The following is a 20,672-nucleotide window of genomic DNA, read 5'->3' as shown; positions in this document are numbered from 1 at the left end:
CAGCGACATCTGGTGGTTAACTGAGGTCAAGGCAAGCTCTCAAGAGTGCAAGTGAAGCAGCACTCACTGTTTCAGTCTCATGTCACCAGTAGCAGGTCAGAAAAACCTAGGTTCATTTTATTCTGCTAAGGTCATTGTCCATTTATACATTTAACTTTTGAACGCCGTTTTCCACTGTTAGTCACCATCTGTCAGCAAAGCTCTCCAAATCTCTCTCTCCACACAACCCAACATTGTTGAATGAGAATGATGCATTTTATATAACCTACCTGTTAATTTAGCACCAAAGCTGTCAAACCAACAAAATGCTGTCAAACAAAAAAAGCGCGCTTTGAAGCACTGATGATGTTCAAAGTTTCAAACATCACGGGTTACGTGACAGCGGAGTTTTGTACTTGGACACTGATTCGACTCATTACGCTTCAGATTGACTGGCACAAGCTTTGACGCTTCTGTATCATTTTCCCATCTCTAGCAGAAAGGCAACAGGATTTGCAGGGGGGATGAAATTTATAAACCTTCTAAAATTAATGCAGGTCTCTTTGTTTCTGCTTCTAAATTAGCTTACTCCAGACTGACTGACATGTCTTTTTTTATGCATCACATTTGCTGCTAAATATTTCATGCTCTTATAGTTATTTTACCCATCTGTCAACCTTCTAAATTCATTTATTGTCCATCCATCCATTATCCAACCCGCTATATCCTAACTACAGAGTCACGGGAGTCTGCTGGAGCCAATCCCAGCTAGCAGAGCACAGGGCGCAAGGCAGGAAACAAACCCCGGGCAGGGCACCAGCCCACTGCAGGGTGCACACACACCAAGCACATACTAGGGACAATTTAGGATCGCCAATGCACCAAACCTGCATGTCTTTGGACTGTGGGAGGAAACCGGAGCACCCGGAGGAAACCCATGCAGACATGGGGAGAACATGCAATCTCCATGCAGGGAGGACCCGGGAAGCGAACCTAACTGCAAAGCAGCAGCACTACCACTGCGCCACCGTGCCGCCTCATTTATCGTGATTCCGGTTTTTTTCTTAAGGAATGTACGCAGTCGTTTAGATGATTTCTCTTATTCTGTATTCCATATGTGCAGAAAGGAAAGAAACTTCTTAAAAACTGATCTTAACCTTAAACACACACACACACACAAAAGAAAAAGGTTGACAAGTTCAGCCAAGTTTGGGTGAAGTATCTGTACAATTGCATCCAGGATGATAAAATGATAAAAAAAACTGCAAGTTTCATTAAGTAAACTTAAGTAATCTGAACTCCCTTTTTAAGTTTTTAAGAACTTAAGCAATTAATCAGTTTTATCAAACAGATACAAAAATGCTTTTAAACTATACAATGTGAAACAGTTAATTTATGTTTTTTGTATGCACGGCCAACTGTGTATCAGTATGAGTATACGTATATCTTAGGCACTTTAGATAATTCACAAAAATATTTGCCTTGGACTGTTATTTTATGCCTTCTAGATCATTGTGTTTATAGAAAAGTGGACAATTTAGATTTGTATGCATTCCATTTACAAAAAGTGAAGCTATACAATAAGATAATAGATTTCTTAAAGAAAGAAGCTAACATAGTAATTTAGCACATTACACTTAAAAAACACAAGGCCGTCAGATAGATGTTATAGGCATTGATTAAGGGGCTAATGATCAGTGGCATTAAGTGATGATGGATAAACTGAAACAGAAACATTTGTGCAGCGGAAATAAAGAGTGGGCCAGGGACAGCCATACTAAAACGGGGAGGTTGTGGCAAATCTTAGACCATGGCTAAAATTAGCATAATGACAAGATATAAGGTGCTCATCCCGTGTCATCAACGTCTCTCCCAAGCAGAACATTTGTAGCAGACAGGCATTTCTAGATGTGCTCTCCAGGCTCTTCTACAGAAGCATTAATAAATGGCCAAGGTAGAGGACCAGAAATACAGCGGTTAGCCATGGAAACTGAGAGCAGCAAATGAGAAACACACAAAGCTTGCTTCCCTTTGACATCGGAACATATCTAGCACAGAACTGGCAGAAACCACCGGAACCCTGGTACACCCGTCTACATTATGGAGTCTTACCAGAGGTAATCTTCATGAAAGTGTTGCAACCAAAGAGCCACTCCTCTAAGGTGGAAATAAAGCCAAATGACTCACAAGAACTGGGGTGCAGAAAAACAGTAGCAGGTGCCCTGGAGTGACAAGTCAAAATTTCCCAGTTTTGCTCTTATCCATCTTGCTGTATCATCAGGGAGGCACCTGATCTGTGCCAGTTTAATTCTAGCAGCATGACAAGGACCTCACAGACAAGGCCAAAATCAATTAAAACTGTCTGAAGTGAAAAGAGGAACAAGGAATACAGTAACAGATGGCATGGCAACCACAGAACCCAGATCTTAAGGCATGCTTGGGATTAGCTGCAAAAACAGAAGCAAACAAGATGGCCAGAGTCTGCAGCTGAACTGTGGTAAGGTCTCCAAGAGGCTTAGAACAACTGAGCATGTGAGGACCTTCACAAAATGAATGCAAGTATACTTAAACAGAATTGCTACTGCTTCTAAGGCAAAGTCTACTCACACCAAGTATTGATTTCATTTTTCTTTTTGTTTACGACACTTTTTTGTGATGTTTAAAGATTAATAAAACTATGGCATTGACAGCATTTTTTCACCATTGTCCAAGTCTTTTCATATACATACAGTACATACATATGTACTAGAATTTTTGACTGGTGGGGCTGCTGAATTAACTGCTGCTGAATTAACTGTCACTTTTATTTAATTATTCTAGAACACTCCTAGCCTTAAGGAACAAGCAATATCTTTTTGGAAATGCCCATCTGCAGACTCCTGAAGGGATATACACCTGATTTACAGTGCCATTCAGGTATGTTGTTATCATTCAAGTATTGCTGTACTCATATTTTATGGAAACAAGCTCCACTCTACTCAGTTATGTAGCAATCCAGTGGAGAAGTACAAGAGAAGGAGAGATGGGCCTAGTAAAGTGGTCAGTTGTCAGTCTACATTAGTAGTGTTTTATAACAGAAGCACTGGCAGGCTAGATCATATGCTCAAGGCAAAACAACCTAAGCAGTACCCTTTTCCGTGCCACTCTTGTGTCCTCCCACCAATACTGCAGCAACACAAAACGTCTTAATCCGGTACGGGGTCATCAGGGGCCAAACTACATTCTGGAAATTTTAGATGCAAGGCAGGAAGTAACCCTGGAAGGAGAGGCTGTTTATCATAGGACCCACTTGCACATGCAGTCTAATGTACAGTGAGGAACATAAGTATTTGAACACCCTGCGATTTTGCAAGTTCTCCCACTTAGAAATCCTGGAGGGGTCTGAAATTCACATTGTAGGTGCATTCCCACTGTGAGAGACAGAATGTAAAAAAAAAAAAATTCAGGAAATCACATTGTATGATTTGTACAGAATTTATTTGTATTGCACTGCTGCACATAAGTATTTGAACACCTGAGAAAATCAGTGTTATATATATTTGGTACAGAAGCCTTTGTTTGCAATTACAGAGGTCAAACGTTTCCTGTAGTTCTTGACCAGGTTTGCACACACTGCAACAGGGATTTTGGCCCACTCCTCCACACAGATCTCCACTAGATCTGTCAGGTTCCGGGGCTGGCGGTGAGCAACATGGAGTTTCAGCTCCCTCCAAAGATTTTCGATTGGATTTAGGTCTGGAGACTGGCTAGGCCACTCCAGAACCTTGATATGTTTCTTACAGAGCCACTCCTTGGTTATCCTGGCTGTGTGCTTCGGGTCATTGTCATGTTGGAAGACCCAGCCACGACCCATCTTTAGTGCTCTTTTGTTGCTCGAAATCTCACAATACATGGCCCCATTCATCCTCTCCTTAATACAGTGCAGTTGTCCTGTCCCCTTTGCAGAAAAGCACCCCCAAAGCATGATGTTTCCACCCCCATGCTTCACAGTAGAGATGGTGTTCTTGGGATGCAACTCCTCGTTCTTTTTCCTCCAAACACGGAGAGTGAAGATTAGACCAAAAAGTTCTATTTTGGTCTTATCTGACCACATGACTTTCTCCCATGCCTCCTCTGGATCATCCAGATGGTCATTGGCAAACTTCAGACGGGCCTGGACATGTGATGACTTGAGCAGGGGAACCTTCCTTGCAATGCGTGATTTGAAACTATGACGGCATAATGTTCGACCGACAGTGACCTTTGAAACTGTGTTCCCAGCTCTCTTCATGTCATTGACCAGCTCCTCCCGTGTAGTTCTGGGCTGATTCCTCACCATCTGTGATACCCTACGAGGTGAGATCTTGCATGGAGCCCCAGTCCGAGGGAGACTGACAGTCGTCTTTAGCCTCTTCCATTTTCTGACAATTGCTCCAACAGTTGATCTATTTTCACCAAGCTGCTTGGCAATTGCCCCGTAGCCCTTTCCAGCCTTGCGGAGGTCCACAATTTTGCCTCTGGTGTCTTCCCCATGGTAGTAGTTGGAGTCTGACTGACTGTGGGGTGGACAGGTGTCTTTAAAGAGCTCAGACAGGTGCTACTAATTAAGATTACTAAGTGGAGTAGAGGTGCACTTCTTAAAGGCAGAGTAACAGGTCTTTGAGAGCCAGAATTCTTGCTGATTGCCAGGTGTTCAAATACTTATGTGCAGCAGTGCAATACAAATACATTCTGTACAAATCATACAATGTGATTTCCTGAATTGATTTTTACATTCTGTCTCTCACAGTGGGAATGCACCTACAATGTGAATTTCAGACCCCTCCATGATTTCTAAGTGGGAGAACTTGCAAAATCACAGGGTGTTCAAATACTTATGTTCCTCACTGTAGGTCTGAGTGAAAAACAGGTACCATATACATTGCTATAATAGAGATGAAAAAATGAGCACATTACCATTTTATCAGGATAACGTGTTTATTGGAATACTCAGCATGTTTAACAAATACATTTTTCCCCTGCTGGTGAAGTGATCCCAAAACCTTTTATACTATGGAGCTTTAGTACAATTATTTTGCATATACAGTGGAACCTCGGGTCACGAACGTCTCGGACCACGTACAAATTGGGTTACGACCAAAAAGTTCGCCAAACTTTTGCATCTGTTCACGACCACACACTCAGGTGACGAACAAGCCAGTTTCCCTTCCGGTTTGTACGCACTGATGATTTCCACGCGTGTTCAGTCTCACCCTGTGCATTCCCTGTGCAGTGAGCGAGCGAGCATATATATATTTACATACAGCTCGTATGGTCTGGAATGGATTCATTGTATTGTACAAACCATATGTTTATATGGTTATTTTTATATTGTCATGCTTGGGTCACAGATTTGCAGCAGAAACACAGGAGGTTGTAGAGAGACAGGAACGTTATTCAAACACTGCAAACAAACATTTGTCTCTTTTTCAAAAGTTTAAACTGTGCTCCAAGACAAGACAGAGATGACAGTTCAGTCTCACAATTAAAAGAATGCAAACATATCTTCCTCTTCAAAGGAGCACACAAATCAATAGGGCTGTTTGCTTTTAAGTATGCGAAGCACCACGGCACAAAGCTGTTGAAGGCGGCAGCTCACACCCCCTCCGTCAGGAGCAGAGAGAGAGAGAGAGACAGATTAAAAAAATCAATACTTGCCCGTCGTGCTTTTAAGTATGCGAAGCACCGTTCAGCATGTCATTTTAGGAAGCAGCTGCAGCTGCACAAAAGATACCAACGTGAAGATAATCTTTCAGCATTTTTAGACGAGTCCGTATCGTCTAGGTGGGGGAAATTACTTCGGGTCACGACCAAATCGGGTTGCGACCAGAGTTTTGGAACGAATTACGGTCATGACCCTAGGTTCCACTGTATATTTTATATATATATATATATATATATATATATATATATATATATATATATATATACACACCTTTGAGTAATACCATCTGTGCAATATTCTACTCACATAATTGACACATTGTGTCATTGTGACCAAGCTGCACTCAAGTAACTGAATATACCTTTTGATATCTTGTGGTTGGGGCAGGGTGTGCAGTTGGGTGCTGGTGGAACTGGGTGGGTGATATCCATTGTAGACATTAATTACAGATTATTTAGAGGCTACTCTGTATTTTTGATATAAAATATTTGTGCAATGATGATGCTGAAAATGAGTGAATACATATGAAAAGCATCCCATCACTAAATGGAGGATAAATAGTAATGTGTAATTAGAAATAAGATACCGCATATTAGAGAAGCGCGAGCCGGTTAAGGGGGAGAAGAAGAGAGAGAGAGAGAGAGAGAGAAAGAGAGAGAGAGAGAGAGAGAGAGAGAGAGAGAGAGTGAGTGAGTGGGCGGTCAGGAGAGCAGGCTTGCGTGTAGCTGAACAGTGAGCTGAACAGGCGAGCCAAACAGCTGAAGCAGGACGGTGTAGAGAAGGTCAGCTGCATTAAGAGTATCTCGCCTGTTGCAGAGCCCGCAGGTGAGATGCTAACAGAGAAGAAGCACCGGGGATTGTCGTCTGTTTTTTAAAGACTGCATCCTTTTGACGTTTTAACCTCGTGTTAAAGGATTGTTATTCTTGTGTATTTTAAACCTCCACTTCACAACTGTTTTAAGGATTATTTATTTAAACATTTATTGAATGCTCTACTGCACTTTGGACACCTGTTTTGATTCTTTTAATAATCAGTTATATTATTTACCAGTGTTATTTATTAAAGGTAGACTACAGTATAAAGAAATGCAAGCTATTTGGAGATCTCAAGTAAAGGTCTTTAGTAAAGAGAAAGGGCCACCTTGTGCACAATATGCAAGCATTTTCAGTAGTTGGAATGGTGACATATGGCATACATTCAACATTTTGTGAAAGGATTACAGAAGCTGGAACCCATCCTACCCACACAGGGTACAAGTGAGAAACCAGCCCTGGAGTGGGTACCAGTCAATTGGCAGGGCACTCTCACGTACCCAAAAGAGGGCAAAGTTAGAGTCCATCATCAACCTGCAAATCTTTAGTAGAAGGGAAGCCATTCACACTGCACAGAGATGGTGAATATGTGCCAAATTCAAACCTGCACCACATTACTACTCTGGCCAGAAACATAATAATGTATGCTTTTTAAATCCCATAACACCCTCCTTGAATTTAACACGTGAGGTCCATAGAACATTTTCATAGGACTTTTATTGTCACTAGAACGTTTACCTAATAAAGACAAACAAAATTTTAAATGGATTTTATATTTTTATTACATTATGCATATATGTATGCATATATATGCAAACATACATACAGACATACATATATAGCATGTATATATTATACATTTATTACAGGCACAATGAATTATAAAGTGAAGACAGGTGACAAGATTCAGAAAAAAATTTACATTTCAATAAATTGTATTTACAAAATTTTTTGTTTTGCTTTTGGTTAGAAAACAAAGTGTTTGCTAAATTTTTAACATTCACCAAGAAACATCTTACAATGTTAATTTCTAAGTGAAATTTAATGATGTTTGTGAGGTGCATACAAATAATGTGTAAGAAAGCAAAGACCAGCTTGCTTAATATATTCAGTTCTCTTAGGTATTTATATTTAATTGTGCACAAAAATGGTTGGGTTCCCAGTTGTAAACATATGATCAAATTGATCATTTTACAAGAAAAACATTAAAACATACATTTCCAAAGCCAGTCTGATTGACTAAAATGGACATATACTGTAAGGTCATTCTGTAGCATACAAATGCAGATAACTGATCGGGATCCAATAGTGTTTCCAGTTAAACTGACCTTTTTTATCATTTATCCTTTTTTTTTTTTTTTTAACATTTTTTTCTCTTGGCCTTTTTACCATTATTCTATTAGTAACTGTTAGCAAAACACAGGCCAAACATTTTATTGCTAAATTAGATTTTTAATTTGTCCCTGATGACCATTGCTAACAAATATCAAAGAATATTGCTGTTATATAAATCTAATTCTTGCATTGTGTACTTGATGTAAAACATATGGAGCTAGGTATTCAAATATAAAATTATCTATAAAAAATTCTAGTTAACTGTTCTCTGCACAATATTACCGTGACAGGGGAGATAGAAGCCCTTCTAGTCAGACAGTACTGCATTCATTCAGACTATTTGATGTCATATGAAAAAAGACAAAAAAAAAAAAAAAGATCTTTTCAGAGGCACTGCCTCAAACAGTCTTTCACATGTATTTGCATTTTCTTAACAAAAAAAAAAAAAAAAAAAAAAAAAAAAAAAAAAAAAAAAAAAATATATATATATATATATATATATATATATATATATATATATAAAACATGACTATTTTCTAGCATTTATGTTAATGCCTACCTTGAATTAATACAACATGCATTATCCTACTCCAGCCTCCCTTCGAGCTGCATAATTACATTATAATATTGTTGCTCAATAAGAATGCAATGCAACAGCAACAATATTACATAGTGGCTTATTCGCCCAAAAATATTTCCCATGCAGTCTGCTTTAAAAAACAGGACGGGCAAACTTGTAACAATATTTGCAACTAACATTTAAAAATCCATTTTTACACATGGCAGTGCTAAAGTACTGTTTAAAAATTTGAAAATTAGTCTTTTACAAATTTCTCTTCCAAAGGTATACAGACTATATATGTGAAATTAATCAATCTATACCCCTATTCCCCCTACCAATAAAAGATGTTTACATCCATTGCTCCCTTTAAAATGCTTTGGAAGATAACACAATTTATTATTATTGTTTTATTTTCCCCATTCAAAGATCTGAAATTTTGGTGTTTGTAGACCTCTTAAAGGGGAAGTGTTGCAGTATATTCATTTACAAAGATATTTAATAAAACGAAGGTCAATTCTTGGACTTTCTTTGTTAGAAACTACCAGCATTTAAACTGTAAATGACGTGTATGCTCCTCTTTGTTATGTGTATTGCATATGATGAAATGCAGTCTGCACACAGAAAACTGCAAGTAGCATAGATTATGTGCTTGAGTTAATACTTGTTTTAATCTAGCTTGGTCTCTCATTTAAATACCCACACATGTGAGTATAGTTAATAAAAGTGCATTTAGATTTCAAGATAGCCCTCAGATCTAAACGTGTAGGACCGTCACCACTTAAACATTTCCTACAGCAACAAAAATTATTACAGTGACAGGAAGGACTACTGAAATAAAAGAAGGAAAATGTGCACAATCAATGCATATAAAGAAAACCAGAACAGTTCTGACGTTAACTATACTGTAACCTTCCAAAATGCTGACCAGGAGTAGAAAAAATTAACAGTCTTTGCACAAATCATTTACTAAAAGTTACATTTCAGTGGCACTTGATATGGTGCACTACACACTGCTGACTACTAGACAACTATTAATAGAAATGTCTCTTGTAGTGGAAACCTGAAGGATAGAATACATGTTTAAAACCCGATGCTGACAGTGAAGAGCACACCAACATAGTTGATATAATCCTTGCTGTGTCATTCCTTATTTCCCTTCAAAATCCAGTTTTTCACCATAACAGGTACAGTATGTTTTATCAAAACTGAATCAAGGTTTAAAGCTAAAGAAATTGTAAAATCTATAAAGTACTAAAAGAAAATCAAGTTAGGCACATTTTAGACACAGGTAAAGAGACATAAAAATGTATTAAAAAAAAAAAAAACACAGAGGCACCAATTTGACAATCTAGTCAAGAAAAAAATAACTGACCAAGACTTCTCTAAATTTGAACTTTCAAATGCCACATCTTATGTCACAGACATTGCACATTAAACAATTACATCTGAAATTTTACTGGTATCAGAGATGCCAAACATATTCCAAAGATGTTGCATTTGCCAAACTCGTATGATTGCACAATAAAGAATGACACTTGGGAAGAACAAAATATTTCATTCTATTCAAATATTTACAAACAAGCTTGCAGTTATCTTCTTGTTAAATTTAGTAAAATTGTCTTTTGCAAAGTTATACAAATTAAGAAGTTTACATATTTTATTACATTGTAGCAAAGATGGTTAGTGCCAGTTTTCTTTAATAGCAGAACATAATATAATTACAATACATATTAATATCTATACAGATTTGACTACATAGTACAGGTCTGACTTTATAAAAGTCTAAGTTAAAAAAATACAAATACAATTTTGAATTTTTAGAAATCTCCTGAAAGCCATTTTAAAAAGTGTTCAAAATCACTTCAGTGCTAATTTCATGTGGTAAAAATATTTTTTCTTCCAGAAAACGGTGCATTTACATTAATGTAAATTTCCTTTAGCAAATGTTTTTGAAATAATGTTATTGCATAAAAATTGACAGATTTTAGAAACTATTTTCCCAATCATAACCATAAACAAATCAAAGTTACAGGTGCTACAGTGACTTGTGCTTTTCAGAATCCATGCTTTCAGTTACATCAAGAGTCAGCCATATACCGCCCTAAAAATAAGTACAAAGAAAAATAATGTTCATTATAGGTAAGCAGGCAGACTGAAATGTAAAATAATGATTCTGTATATTATTACACACTTAAAATGTCATAAGTACATCCTTTTCCATTCTCTTGTGCTATTCAATATAGGTTACAACCCCACTAAGGCGTTTTTAAACAAGAACAATTTCCATTCTTACTAAAATGACCAAAAGTGCATATGATCTAGATGTTCTCCTACATGAGCATATCTTTGGAAAAATATTCTTGAATGGACAATAATGCTGCCAGCTACAGAATTTATCTATAGAACTGTAGTGACTGATGATCATTAGCCTTTTGCGTATGTATGCAGCATTCAAACTGTACTGAACTTAGATGGATACATGTAAGCAACACAAGTGCTATGGAAAGCAACACCTCAATGCCTGTTATGTAGGGATAAGGTTTTGTTCCATGAAGGATGACTGACTAGGGAAAGAGACATTGTAATGGACAGAATCCAAACAGAAAAGTGCTATGTAATAAGCATGAACAAATCAGTGGGAGATTAGAGTCTGCGACTGTCCACACTAAAATGACGAGTAGGAGTTTTCAGAATTATACGGCCCTGGAGTTTCTGTTTTTGGGGAGTAAAAACACCGGGGGAAGTGTGAACGAAAGATAAAAATGGAGACTAATGTCTGCATTTTTAAACGAAAAAGCAGTAGTGTGGATAAATCCCTAGGATTGTGGCCTTTGCATGGTGGAAAGGCTTAGTGCCCCAATAATTCTTAAAAGCGCATTTCTGGAACATTGTGGTATTTGCAAAATAATATTTAGAAACAGCTTTAAGGAGAAAGGCTAAGGAAAAATATTTCTACAACAGACTCTCATTATGGTTCAAATGAGAAAATGCAAAATTTCATTCAGAGAAGGGGCGCCAGGGCACAGTGCCAGAAGTAGGTCTGGGGTAGCTGTTCACTAAAGGCACAGTGAGCTGCCTTGCATGCTTGGAATTGAAGAGTTGAGGTTAAGTGCAGTGCTCCTTAGGTATTAGGGATACGGGCAGAGCAGAGCAGAACTTGTCAGGCAGAGTGTCACATTTCACCATCAGTGGTGTACCAGTAATGACCAACTGCAAAGAGACCTAAATGTAGATTTGGGCCATGCTATTGAACTGTATCACTGAATTGACAAATTCCCAGAAGAACATACAAACTACTGTATGGAACATGAAAGTCTTACTTAACTTTTAATGGGCTGGAAAAAAAGACAAGACATACTAGGCACTTTATGCTTGCAATGTCCTGAGATGAAAGAGGGCATGTGGGTTACAATAGGACTGTTCAAAATGCATGTTTTTCAAAAAGCTGCATCTTGTTTCATTTATTTAAGTTACCATTTGATGCAATTGATTTTCACATCCTAATCTAAAGGACATTAGTTTTTATATGTGAACAATTTTGAAATGTATGTTTTAAAATTATGAAGTTATTTATGACAGTTTACAATAACCTGTTGTTGGTAGTTGAATAACAATGGCTTATCATAATATTTTCTGTAACTCTCTGCAAGTGTCCAACATGTAGAGTAAACTTGGCAAAGTCTGGACTGATTTTTCTACAGCTCTCTTCCCTGTGGCTAATGTTTCATAACAAGTGATATCTGCCAATATTCCCAGAGTTTCTTCAGTAACAGTGAGTCAGTTTCAATGTGTTCTGCCCTGGATCTTCATTTGTCTTTGTTGCTGCAGAGCAATGGGAAGCTTAGAAATGGTATTGACAAACAACAGTGCATACTTGGTTAATTTGTGCAGCAGAACAGAATAGAAATGTAGGGCGGTGCCTTTGATGTTCTGCCTCAAACAGTACATTTGTTTCATATATGGCACAACCTTACTGATACATAGCATAGTATGCTACTCCCACTCAGACTTTGGACCATCTCTGCAGCAATATATATGGATTCCTTTCATGCAAGAAAACTTATTTGCTAGTAATCTAATGCACCACGATTCCCAACATCCATTTAGTAGGTTCATTTCATGAAATAAATGTATATGTATGCTAAGCACTAATGTAAAACATAAACATGTTGATTTTTAGAATGCGCATCTGTTTTCAGTATAATATTAAAAACTACATATGTATTTTAAATGAAATCATGCATCAAATATATAGATTTCATGATTATTTCTGCAAAGATCGGTATAATTTGTACAATTATTCCTACCTGTTGCAAATCTTTTCTTAGTTAAGGAAAGTCTGTAGCCAGTACCTACAAGTTCTATATCCAGCCCTGACAGTGTACTCCCTTCACTTAAAAATTGCACTGCAAGAGTTGATGGGTTAGAAGGTCCCTCAGTAATGTCAAATTTTGCCCTGAGGCTTCCTGAACCTAAAAGAAACAGAGGGTAAAAAAAATCAACATAATATGAATAATTACAACACATATAGACATATATCACAAATGCTAATGATCTAACGCATCCAAATGAGTCTTCCCTAAAAACATAAGGTGCACCGAACACAGGTGGCGCAGTGGTAGTGCTGCTGCTTTGCAGTAAGGAGACTGTGGAAGATTGTGGGTTCGCCTCCCGGTTCCTCCCTGTGTGGATAGCGCTTTGAGTACTGAGAAAAGCGCTATATAAATGTAATGAATTATTATTATTATTAAGGTGTGGCACTATAAATATTAAAAGATGGTAGTAACTAATGCCACAGTCATCACCAATTGGCATTGTTGATTATTATGGGAAAAGTTCATTTGCAATGGTCAGAAAGCACATTTAACTGAAATAAACACAACAAAAGTAAATTAAAAAGGGTAAGACAAGGAAAATTCATTTCAGGTTAATGCAAGAGTTATTTTATTGACAGCCAGTCTAGAAATACTGAGATTCCTACTACTCCAACTGTTCTGTGACAATTGAAACTTTAAAAACTTCAGAAAAAAGAAAACACAATTGAAATATATTGCATCAAAACCATGTGCACACACTAAAGGCTGTAGGCAAGCATTCCTGCCATACATTTTATGTGTGTGTGTGTGTGTGTGTGTGTGTGTGTGTGTAATATACACACATACAGTGGAACCTCGGTTCACGAACGTCTCGGTACACATACAAATCAGTTTACGACCAAAAAGTTCGCCAAACTTTTGCCTCGGTTCACGACCACACACTCGGTATACGAACAAGCCAGGTTCCTTTCGGTTTATACATGTTCAGTCTCTCCCTGTGCATTTTCTGTGCAGCTTGCAAGAGAGAGCGAGACAGAGCCTGAGACACACACACAGGCAGCGTGAGAGAGAGAGCCGCACACACACACATAGGCAGCGGGCGCAGAGCCACGCACCCACACAGGCAGAGAGAGAGAGAGAGCCGCGCGCACACACACACAGGCAGCGCCAGACGCACACACACAGGAGCACGAGAGAGGCACGCACACACACAGGAGCGTGCTAGAGAGACACACACACACACACAGGCACTCCAGGCTCCCAAGAGAGAGAGCGAGTGAGAGAGGGAGGGACACATAAGGTAGAGAAGGCTTGTTTTTGTTTTCAGTTATTTACAGTGATCGGTTTGTAGCCTGCATTGTTGCAATGTTACTTTTCTTGGTGGTTTATTAAATTACGGATTTTTCAAATGTTCATTTTTTTCCCCTGTGCTTAAAACTCATTAAAAAAGTGTGTTTTTAGTGAGTGGTTCCTAGCACTATAGCACAAACTATTGCAGTGTTAGTTTTCTCTGTTGTTCAAGGTTTTCTCAGTGTTATTCAATGTTTTTACATTTAGTTTACTGTTACGCTGTGCATTCTATGGTATGATTAACTATACTTGTGCTTAAAAATTAAAAAAAAAAAAAAAAGATTTACTTACAGTTCTTATGGTCTGGAACGGATTAATTGTATTTACATACAATCCTATGGGGGAAATTGCTTCGGTCCACGACCAAATCAGTTTATGACCAGAGTTTTGGAACGAATTATGGTTGTGAACCGAGGTTCCACTGTATACGTACATATTCAGTCTTGTGAGTCAGGCTTGACTCACTGGAGAAGCGGGGGAACAGAGATCTCTCAGGAAGGTGCTTACTGCATTGCTCAAAAGAACACTATGTGAGGCTGTCTGTACCCTCGGCCATCAAGCTGTATAATGAGTCACCCCATTACCGAGGTGGTCTCGTTTCCTGTATCCTAAATGGTACTTTATAAACACTTTGACAACATATGTACAGATAATTCTTGTTACATGTTTATTTATCTCTTGTTAACATATGCAACGTTATGATAATATTGTTGTATTTATATTTGCACCTTTTTCTGTCTGTTGCTGTAACCCTGCCATTTCCTTGGGGATTGCTAAAGTATATAGTCCCGAAGAAAAGTGCCCCTACAGAAAAGGTTAACTTTTCTGAATGAAACCATATTACATTTTTTTCTTTTATGCATATATTGACTGCCTTGATTTGGGGGTCAAACAATACATACAAACTTTCTTTAGGCAAAGGAATGCAGAATAACATATTGATGGTATGCTTACAGTGCCTTTGCAGCGGTAACTCTAGAAACTTTGTTTTACTAAAAACATCAACCAATTCTGAATACCACATTGGTGTATTCAGTACTAATTAACAGGGTGAAAAACAAAGTGAGGACTGCCTTTTTAATATTTTAAAGGCAATAACAAATGCAATTTTCACTCTGTGGCCACATTTCTTTCTGTTCTTAGTTTGTCTTGGTAGTTGATGAAATGATTATGAGGAAAGAAACTTCTTCATGAGAAATACATGGAATTACTAGTAAAGGAGTGGGGTCGCAATGTACCCACAACTGAAAGGACCACCATCATTCCCATTCAGGTTTTGATTTTGTATTTGGGCAATATTTTATTCAAGCATAGTAGATGAAAAAGTAAATACTTAAATGTGTATGCACTACCAAAATCAACAACTGCCTAGGTATGAAGGAGACTGACAATTTTGAGTGGAACTTAAAATCTGGATGGGACATTGGTGTTGAAAACAGCCAGAACATTTTAAGAAACTTTGTATTAGTATGAGTTGAATAGGTTCCCTGGAGCTTCGGACTTTCTCTGAATAAATGACTTGAATCATCAGAATAAAAACACAAACCTTCCTGTATTATACACCCTATTTCTTACATTACCTTCCTATATCCATAGGAGCTTCAGTGTTTATTGTCAGGAAGCGATTTTTTACTGGACAAGCCTACTAGCTGTAGCTCTTTACACTTTTTTTTCTGTTATTAGGGTTCAAAACCAAAAAAAAAAATCTTCCTAATTATGTCATTTCAACTGTTCCCCATTATCATATTGTAACTTTCCAGATTCTGTTTTTCTAAATGCAGAAAATGGTGCTGTCTCATTGCAGCCTAAGTCTGCTATTACAGGCTTAAAAGTTACTGTGTCATCCTTCACTGATCATTTACCCTGTTGTATGTATAATAATGCCATGGTGGATAATAGTTTTCTTTCAAGATCTTTGAATACTAAAGGAAATTCCCATAAGAAGTATTCCTTGTTGCTACAACATTTACCAATAAGGATGCAAATAGTAAAAGTGATATTGTATTTTTCCATATCAGGACTACTGGGTTAGAGATCAAATATTAGTCTGCACGGATTTAAAAATCCTCATCTGCCATTGGAATCCTCTGACTAACATTTTGGGTGGTCAATCTATAATTCACACAAGCATAGTTACTGGCATATGTGTAGCTTTTTCCACTAAATATTGCTGCAAGTTCCAAGTTCCTCAATAAATTGTTGCATGGTAGTGCATAACTCAGAAACCTGATCTTGTAGTGATTTAAAGTCACAATTTTTGAGAATGCATACATAACTCCGAGTTGCTTATTTTTAATGATGCAAACTTTTCTTGTGCTTGAGTAGGGCAGGGAAATGTATCCTCTTAGACAGTTTCATTATTAAAGATATACACGTTTCTTTTAAGGGCTAGGTAAGTCATTGCAAAGGTCTTCCAAAACTGTAGTCAAAACCAAAAAAAACTTTTCAAAACAAAAACTATATTTTTTTAAAAATGATATGCATTGTATTAAAATAAATCAAAAGGCTGATTGATACATCCTACTTTTCTTTCAGTAAATGATCTTTTTATTTAAGTAAAAAATTTATGTATAGTAAATGGGATTAAGATGGCTATATGTAAGGAAGCACTCGCTTGATCTTTGCACTGGACAGTATAACTGAAGCAACAATAGCTGAAACTGCGGTCCAGGGGAGTAACAGTTACTAATTTGTATGTTTTATGTAAATTTAGTAGTACAGAACATGTGTAAATAATAAAATACTATAGATGTAGTTGTGATGGGTATTATAATTAATAAAAATTAATAAAATTACAGTTATGTGTGTATAGTACTAGATGTGACAGAGACACAGTAGTACTGGTCAAAGATATCTGACCAAAGCTTGGGAAACCAAATTAAGAGAGAAAATCCCATTATGTGGGCTATAGTAAGACTGATAGTGTTATATGCATTAAACTCTTTGGGTCATCAAAACAAAATACAGGTACAATATATAGGACTCAATAAAAATCTGGAGGTGAAATTATGAGGCCATGCAAAATAACTTCCTTGGAAGGTAACGAATAAAGACTGGGAATGAATGAATTATGGAATTGATTCTTAGAGACCATAAATGCAAGCATTGATAGACATGAGGAAGGTAGATGTTAAGTGTGTACAAGGCATTTGGTATATGAATGTGTAGTGTAATGTTGATGTATTTAAAATACTTTTATACAAAACAGGCATTTTTATGACTCATACTTCATGGCCAAATAAAGCTACAGGTAAATTCCTACTCTTTACAGCAAGACATGTAACTATCACAACAAACGTAACTTTTTCTTTTGTACAATATAAACATTATTAATGTTACCTGAAATCTGTGGTTACATTAATTCAATTTTACCTAAATCAGTTACACCATTTACTTCTAGATGTCTAGCATACCTCCATTATCGGATTTCTCTGAGACATCTGATAACTTCCATAAAGCTTTCTTCTGGTCCGCATTCCTACAATAAATTATAAACAACACAAATGTATTTAAAATTCCTAAAAGTAAACTGAAGCTCGTATGACATACGGTATAAAAGAAATGGCTTCTCTTATAATAAGCAAGCTAATTCAGCAGTTATAACTGATTATAAATGTAAATGTGAATTAAGAATAAACATTTTTCAACACAAGAGAAATTCCTTTTTTTTTTACTTTTCAAGAATAACTATGAAAAGGCTATAGAAATAATGCACATTAATTACAACTAGATGCTTTAAAGTTATGTATAAAAAAAACCTAATGAACCCGGGGTGCATAATATATTTTGTATCAGTGTTTCGCTTATTTAAGGTAGTAGTCCAATTAAAATGTGAGGTTGGCGCAAAGAAAATCTGCAACAACAGGCCAATTCTGAATAAAACTTGAGAATCAAAGTTGTATATTTTTATTATATCATCAAATTAACATGCAATTATAATCAAAAATAATTAACAGTTTTTAAGAAAAGGACTTACCAAATTGCTGCTGGAAGAGATTGCATATTCATTACTCCACCATCAACTGGTACCAGCACTTGGACATTGTTTAGGACTGCAGACGTCACCATTGACTCTGGATTGTATCTGTAATCAACTCTTACATCAGTAGAACTTTGAGAACACTTCCAGTATGTTGCCAGATTGAGAGGAGTGGATTGGATACCATTGGAAGAAACCTATAAGGCAAAGGTTCAACGAACATGGTGGGTCTCACAGTACCAAACATTAATTTTAAAAATGTAATTTTTGAAAGCTTACTGAAAAACAACAATCATTAATCCAGTCTCTGTATGGAAACAACATTTGTCCTAGATGTTTTCAGCATGCTCCCTGTGTAGATTTAACATGAGAACATAAAGCTGACTGAATTGACTTTTGAGCACTAAAGATCCAAGGTATGCTTCTTCCCAGGGTAACCCATACCTAACACAATTAAGAAGCAGCAATGATACAAAACAGTGTTTTATAAAACTGATAATATTAAAATATTTTTAAAGTTTTAGACTATGGAAAAATGTAGAATACAGAAGTGTTAAGATTCGTCCTACTCTGTACTAATTTTCACTTGCAGCAAATATTTTTCACAGTAAAAGAATGACAGAGACCAATGCTCTGTATTTGTTTATAGTTGTATAGTCATATACAGTGCCTTGCTGTAAGATCAAAATTTCTATTTAATTTATTTTTTACACAATTAATTTAGATTCCAGATAATGCTTTATCTCTGCGCATTTCTGTACATATGCTCAATGACTCACCTTTTTATCATTTATTTCATTAACTGCAGAAGCAGAGTCAAAAGACAAACCATCATTAAATTAAATTATGATTTTCCACAGTAATCAAAAAAAAATACCAATTTCAAAACAAACATGCCAAAAACTTTGAATAATTTGAAAATGAAAGTGAAAATGAAAAAGTGGAAATCATCACATTAAAAGTATTTTTCCTCTTGTCTGGTTACTGTACCAATAAACTTGTTCAGACACAATGTTTTACTTGCAACACTACTTGCTGACAGAATCTACCTGTGTGAAAATTAATGAAACATCTCTTTTACATTTACCCATTAAAGATAAAACTGCAGCCTTCGAGTGTAATGTCACACGATATGGCAGAGGTGTTTAAAGGAGGCAAATATGCTGAAAATAAAGCACACATCTAGAAAACTGTATAAAACATTTTAAAGGCATTGAACATCTCTTGAAGTCAATGCTATTCATTGCATAAAGTTGACAATATACACAACTACTGCCTCAGTTCCTGGAAAAACAAGGACACTACTGTTGGTCAGAATTGCAAGATGAGTAGTGACTCTGAAGGATATAGAAATTAGTGTCTTTAAGTACTGATTATAAGAATACCACACAAAAGGCACTTATGAGAAAGCAGCAGAAGTAAAATGAATAAAACAGATTAATTTCAGTGGCAACATCAGTGTTCTTACCTAAATGCTAACCAAAAACCAATCATTGTCCACCACTCATTCCCCGTTAAGTTTACATAGTGCAACTCTTTTAAAAGGGGGGAATGGGCTAGTATTACTTTAAAACAATGCATGCAATTAGTACGAGTTTTATCCAAACATTTACTGTTACAACTGTTAGCAATGGTTCAGAACGTAAAGGTTATGTTGTTACACATTTTTGTATTTACAGGCAAGGCTGGTGCCACCGTTAAGGCAAAGTAGGCATTCGCCTAGGGCACATATCTTAAGGGGTGGGTTGGGTAGAACCCACCCGCATGTGTTAGCTACTGAACAGTCGGTTGGTGCAGTAATCAGCTTGGCCAAGGGCACAAAATAACCTAGCACCAGCACTGTTTACAGGATTATATTGATTACTCTCTTCATTTTTGGAAAGGTTCTGTAAAGAAGAATGTTTAATTTACAAATATACATTCTAAATCAAATGCATCAAAACCTCAGCCTGTCAGACTGTGAAATAAATTGTTAAGAGCTGAATGCTTCTTCAAGACACTGTATAGTTATAAAAGGAATGCAACAGCATCATTTCAGCTATCACAAATGCCTTTTTGACCCTCAACTTATATTTGTGTGAAACTAGCTAGCATAATAAAAAATTGTTTTGTAATAATTCCAATATCCAAAAATGGAAGACAATTGTCTGTACTATTCTGACATATGAAACTTCGATTTAAAATCACAAACACACAAATAAACAATAAAAATGTGACTTTACTATACTTACTTTTTATCTAAACTGTCAACTATATATTGCACAATTATGGAAAGCAGTGAGATACAGTGAAATGGAACTATTCAAACAAAAAGACTCAAAGGTTTAAATAAAAAAATAATAATAAAAGAGCCAAAAATTTACTCTTGAGCCTGTTATGTTATTTGCTCCATTTAATTAATGCATGGCGCAATTAGTTAAAAATGACATTTTTTGCTATTAATGAATTGTTTTTATCTTGCAATAAAGTTAATAGCTATGCAGTATATTACCTGATATTTTAGAATGTCGACATTATAGTAGGATGCAGTGGGATTTTGTTCTGACATTTTTCTGAGGTAGGCAGTAAGGGCTTGCATGTTCATCCAGAAATCCTTGTTGTTTGAGTCACTTTGTGACAGATCACTAATTACAGAAAAAACAAATGTATGACTAA

The 20,672-nt window shown here is 36.5% G+C and overlaps 1 protein-coding gene across 3 annotated transcripts in view; it reads right to left on the bottom strand.

Annotated features, from left to right (window-relative positions):
• Positions 1-9,712: 9,712 nt before the first annotated feature.
• The window catches only part of fcho2 (FCH and mu domain containing endocytic adaptor 2), a 144,085-nt gene continuing 133,125 nt past the window's right edge, over positions 9,713-20,672 (bottom strand). For all 3 annotated transcript variants that reach the window (XM_028805664.2, XM_028805663.2, XM_028805665.2), the window contains 5 exons: positions 20,509-20,641; positions 18,015-18,214; positions 17,452-17,516; positions 12,680-12,844; positions 9,713-10,473 (listed from right to left, as the gene is read on the bottom strand). In XM_028805664.2, coding sequence (XP_028661497.2) covers positions 10,451-10,473; positions 12,680-12,844; positions 17,452-17,516; positions 18,015-18,214; positions 20,509-20,641 — 586 coding nt within the window. In that variant the 3' untranslated portion in view covers positions 9,713-10,450. The remainder of the gene's footprint in view (positions 10,474-12,679; positions 12,845-17,451; positions 17,517-18,014; positions 18,215-20,508; positions 20,642-20,672) is intronic.

This window comes from Erpetoichthys calabaricus, chromosome 7 (assembly GCF_900747795.2).
Source record: "Erpetoichthys calabaricus chromosome 7, fErpCal1.3, whole genome shotgun sequence".
Lineage (NCBI taxonomy): Eukaryota > Metazoa > Chordata > Cladistia > Polypteriformes > Polypteridae > Erpetoichthys > Erpetoichthys calabaricus.
The sequence above is the reverse complement of the archived record's forward strand: the minus strand, read 5'-3'. Positions and strand labels throughout refer to the sequence as shown.